General features: G+C 44.7%; 1 protein-coding gene across 2 annotated transcripts in view; it reads left to right on the forward strand.

The window, feature by feature from the left end:
- Window positions 1–2,431, forward strand: part of aimp1b (aminoacyl tRNA synthetase complex interacting multifunctional protein 1b) — a 12,220-nt gene extending 9,789 nt beyond the window's left edge. For both annotated transcript variants that reach the window (XM_076289812.1, XM_076289813.1), the window contains one exon: window positions 2,170–2,431. In XM_076289812.1, coding sequence (XP_076145927.1) covers window positions 2,170–2,330 — 161 coding nt within the window. In that variant the 3' untranslated portion in view covers window positions 2,331–2,431. The remainder of the gene's footprint in view (window positions 1–2,169) is intronic.
- Window positions 2,432–5,000: the final 2,569 nt, after the last annotated feature.

The raw sequence follows: 5,000 nt of genomic DNA on the forward strand, positions 1-5,000 counted from the left end.
GCGGCTATGGTCCAGGAGGTGCCCCTTGCCCTCATGCACATACGGCCTATATAGAGGTGTCTGCTGAGCTTGCGCCCTCAACCCCATACCGAGATGGTGGTTACTCGGAGGCTTCACAAAGAGTCTGATCTGGTGTCCGGGTGTCCCAGCACATCAACGTTCTGGAGTTGAGGGCTGCTCTGCTCGGCTTTCGTCGCTTCTTCCTGAGGCCGAGGGGTCAGCATGTCATCCTCAGGACTTTACTCTCCTCCAGCCTGTCCCATGCAGGGTGCAGGTGGAGCAGATGAGGCTGACTCTGGATTTCAGCAATACCACCCTGTTGGACGGTCCGCTGTGAGAGCTCCCTCTTCTGAAAGACCCGTTGTCTTAGGCCAGCAGGACCCTGTTCCAGCCCTTACCGGTACGGCTCAGGGTGGTGACCTGGCTCCTGTAAGGGGCAGGCTCTTAGCCTTAGGTTTGCCAGAGCCTGTGGTGCAGACAATACAGTAGGGCAGTTTACTCTTACGTATGGCGGCTGTTTATGATTTGGTGTGAGGCTCGCACGGGTGGACTCCTGCTTGGCTAGTACATCCTGCTGTTCCTGGAGTCCCAGCTAGAGGCATGGACATTTACTGGTTTCTGAGGCATGGACATTTAATGTTTTTTGAGGCATGGACATTTACTGGCATTTGCAGGTTTTTGCCCGATGGGTTGGGGGTAGTTCTCCGCCCTAACCTGACTTTCCTGACTAATGTCCTGTCTGAATTCATGTCTCCCTTAGTTGGCTCAGGTTGACCGGGGTGGCCTCTACATTACGGTTCTGGCCCTTGCGTCCAGCAAGGTCTTAATTTTGCATCTTGCGGACCAACCAAGGAAGCCTCTCAGGCTTGGTCTTTGCGTTTGATGGGGCCTCGATCTAGTTGCCATGTAGGCCTACACAGAGTGCATATTTGTAAATAGTTTGTTTGGAGCACCAGGTTCACCTTGTTGGCAAGTAGACTATTACCAAGTTATATCATTGACTTGTAATGATATCTTAATTGACTTTCATGATCTTCGGTAATGAGATACAACTCAGCTCCAAATTCTACTGGTCTCTAAACATAACCTTCTTTAAGAAAACTTGTGTGAAAACTGTTGCCAACACTGTTAGCTGTGTGATTATCTCAGTGTTCTTTTTAGGGTCATGGGAACACAATGAAATGGTGACACCACGACATCCCATGTGTTCATTTGCCTTACTAGTTCAGTACTTCACATTGATCTTACATGATTCTGTTGGATAAATGCATTGCTGTGGCAAAATAAGTCAGTTCAACATAATAACATTGTGTTTGAAAGTAAAACATGGTTTTGCTTAATTTCATGTTTTGTGGTTTAGTAACTGTGACAAACCCTCTTTTGCCTATTTGAAAACAATAAGGTTGTATTTCATTCAAAACTACACTGTTTTATGTCATTGTAACGTAATATGGTTTGATAAATTGGACAGCCCTGACTTTTCATTTTTTACATTGTATGGTGTCGTCATACTATGTCTCAGAAAGTATTTTACATAGAAAAATACAAAACACTGAAGCATTTCCATCATCTCAATCAAATACAAATTACAAAATAATATTTTATATTTTATAATACATGTATCAGAAATACTGTCCATCCCTGCATTTTGACACACACTCACACACACATACATATAAAGACTACCTGCTGATCCTGTGCTGATTTGTTGTGGGGTTGTAAGCTTTCGATTACCTTATGTGGCCACCAGGGGGCATAGCAAAAGTGTTGGTACAAGAGGGATCTACTAGGGGTATACTGTTAGAGAAGATAGTCTATTCAGTATGGATATAAACACATGAACACAAATGAACCCACATACACAGACGCCCATGGTAATATAGCAAGACTTTTCCTAGATGTAATTTGTCTATGTATGTATGTATGTATGTATGTATGTATATGTGCATCAGTAGGTATAGAACCCTGTGAACTAGTTAACACATTCACTTACATAGACACCCTTGGCAAAATAGCAACACTGCTACATGCCAAAAGGTTGTAAGACAATGTGGTAAAAACATGGAATCAGAAAAAGAAGCGTTTTTATCTTTTTTAAAACATTTTTATAAAAAATGGGGTGTCCAAAATTATTCATACCCTTTTTAAATAATCCATGGAAACATCCAGGTGAACCGGATCGTGAACTGAGCCCCCGTGTCTTTGGCCGTCTGCAGCCAGATCTGTGCACAGACGCGAGGGGTGTGGCCTGCTACAGGGGAGTGGCCTTTGAGGTGAAGGGGAAAGGCTTGTGCCGCGCTCCCAGTATCTGCAACGGATCCATCCAATAGCATTGTGGAGACCATCATCATCATCCAATAGCATTGTGGAGACCATCACCATCATCCAATAGCATTGTGGAGACCATCATCATCATCCAATAGCATTGTGGAGACCATCACCACGGGCGTGGCACTCTCTGCCGACAAGCCAATAAAGTTTTGTCTCTTTTTTAAAAAATCATCTGTTGATTCATTTTCTTCATGCACATCCATAGGGATATGTTAACAAACAGAAGCACACACAGCTAACTTGCAGGAGCACAAACTCAGACAAACATACACACACACATTACCACACACAATAGCAGACACTAATGGTCTCATATCATAAATAATGAGTTTATTTTTTGCAGATACATACACTATATTCATGCAGATCATTCATGCAAAGTTCTGAGCTTAAGTCTAAACATGTAACCTGGTTATGTGTGCCCATGTGAGTATGTGTGTCTTTCCATGTGAGTATGCCGGTATGTGTGTGTGTGTGTGTGTGTGTGTGTGTGTGTGTGTGTGTGTGTGTGCCCATGCTAATATGCTAGTGTGTGTGTGAGTGTGGGGGGGTATTTTGGTCTGGCACACGTGCCTGTGTGTCTAATTTGGAATGTTGGCCCGTTAAACATCTTTATTCTCCTACAGTCAGATTGTTGGCACTCTAAGTGCACTCTATATCATAGCTGATTATGACAGGACAGGACACACACACACACACACACAATCATATGCACTTTCTCTGCGTTGGCTATCACTATTGTATATCCCACTATATTCCAAAGAGACAAATATATTTATTTCTTCCTTATCTCCCTCCCACATTTGATGTGTGTGTGTGCGTGCATGTGTGCGTGCGTACGCGTACGTGCGCGTGTGTGTGTTTGTGTCTGAGTCTGTTTGTTTTGTGTTTCTGTGTTTCTCTGTGGTGTGTGTGTGTGTGTGTGTGTGTGTGTGTGTGTGTGTGTGTGTGTGGTTTCTATGTTAGCTGAACTTTGCCATCTGGCATGTATGTAGTCTGTGAACACGGTTATGGGGCCGGGTTTGTGTGCGCAGCTGAGCATGTGTGTGTGTGCGGGCGTCTGCATGTGTGTGTGTGCGGGCGTCTGTGTGTGTGTTTGTGCGGGCGTCTGTGTGTGTGTGTGTGCGGGCGTCTGTGTGTGTGTGTGTGCGGGCGTCTGCATGTGTGTGTGTGCGGGCGTCTGTGTGTGTGTGTGTGCGGGCAGCGCAGGTGAGCCCCGTGTCACAGGGGCAGCGCTGATACAGGTCCAGCCGAAGTGTCTCTTTCCTCCGCATACCGCTCGCACACACCTCCCCAGCCTTCGGGCGCGGCTTACACATGCGCACCCAGAGCCAGCGCGCACAACACTCGCCCGGCCTGCAGTCTGATGAGCGCAGACACACACCTGCAGCACACACACACACACACAACGTAAAGACAACAACAACAATAAGTTCCTTAAAAGCAATAACAACAACATCAGCATAATCATCAACCATAACCATCAAGTTAGTGAATTAGGAATGTGTAAATTTACTGCTGAAGTGCTTGTCAACTGCAATCTATATTTAGAGATGATTCAGTGTTTTTGTAGATTACATTGTTTACCTAAAGATTATACTGTCTGGGATATGCTTAGTCACAACCAATCCTGTCTAACTATGATTCCTTTTGTTTGGTTACACTCCCAAAAATTAAATGAAGTAATGTTGATGGAATGTTGCTAAAAGTGTCACCAGATTACAGGCACAGGAAAAACAATTAACCTTTATTAACCTAACCTTTCACATCATGTGTTCTGCTGTGTGTTCTTGACTTTTTCTTTTTCACTGAGAGAGTGACACTGCGTGCATACGGCAGACGGGAGTACAAGACGCTATGCCTGTGGACGACTGGATGGCAGACATCTAGATAGATAGATAGATAGATAGATAAATAAATTACACATGTACATGTAGGCCTAGTCACAGTCATCAATACAAACAAGCACGCACACAATGCCATCCACTTACAATTGCGACACTTCACTTACAATTGCGACACTGGTTGCCGAGACAGCACATTTGATCTCTATGACAACGTCTCCCTCTCCTCTTGCAGGGCGCGCAGCGAGAGCGAGAGGGGCCGAGACTGTTGTCATGCCTGAAGTCATGTGTTGGGCAGAAACTTCTGTTGGGACAATCCTTATCACTGCCACAGAGCACCTGTCTCACACACGCACACACATACCCACAATATTCACAACACGCTGAGTGATACAAATAGCTTAGCCTATGCACACATACAATAAATACCAATATAATACTTTTCGCAACGACAAAATGCATTAGATATATGTAATTAAGTTCAAATAAAAGTGCCCAATAGTGAACTGTCCATTACATAGCCTAAGTAGGCTAAAACAATGGAACAAGTGAGTTGCGAATTGTGATATGGCACAGATCAATCCATGTAGCTATTTTCCACTTACCTGTTCTCGGTTAATTCGCGGAGTCTGGACTCGTGTGTGTTTTGATTGCTTCTCTGGCGTTACCGGCGTTTCCGTGCGCGCGAAATCAGCCATGTCGCCGGTGCGTAAAGCCGCCAGCATCACAGACAAAAGCCACGCGCACCTGTACATTATTTTATGTGGATGAGAAGGGCAACGGAATCTCCAACTTAAACGATCTTGCTTCTTGCGTTTGGAAGGT

The sequence above is a fragment of the Alosa pseudoharengus genome, unplaced genomic scaffold, assembly GCF_046254945.1.
Source record: "Alosa pseudoharengus isolate Yale_2024_CS ecotype anadromous, Long Island Sound unplaced genomic scaffold, YU_APseudo_1.1 YU_APseudo_1.1_scf_17, whole genome shotgun sequence".
In the NCBI taxonomy this organism is placed as follows: domain Eukaryota; kingdom Metazoa; phylum Chordata; class Actinopteri; order Clupeiformes; family Clupeidae; genus Alosa; species Alosa pseudoharengus.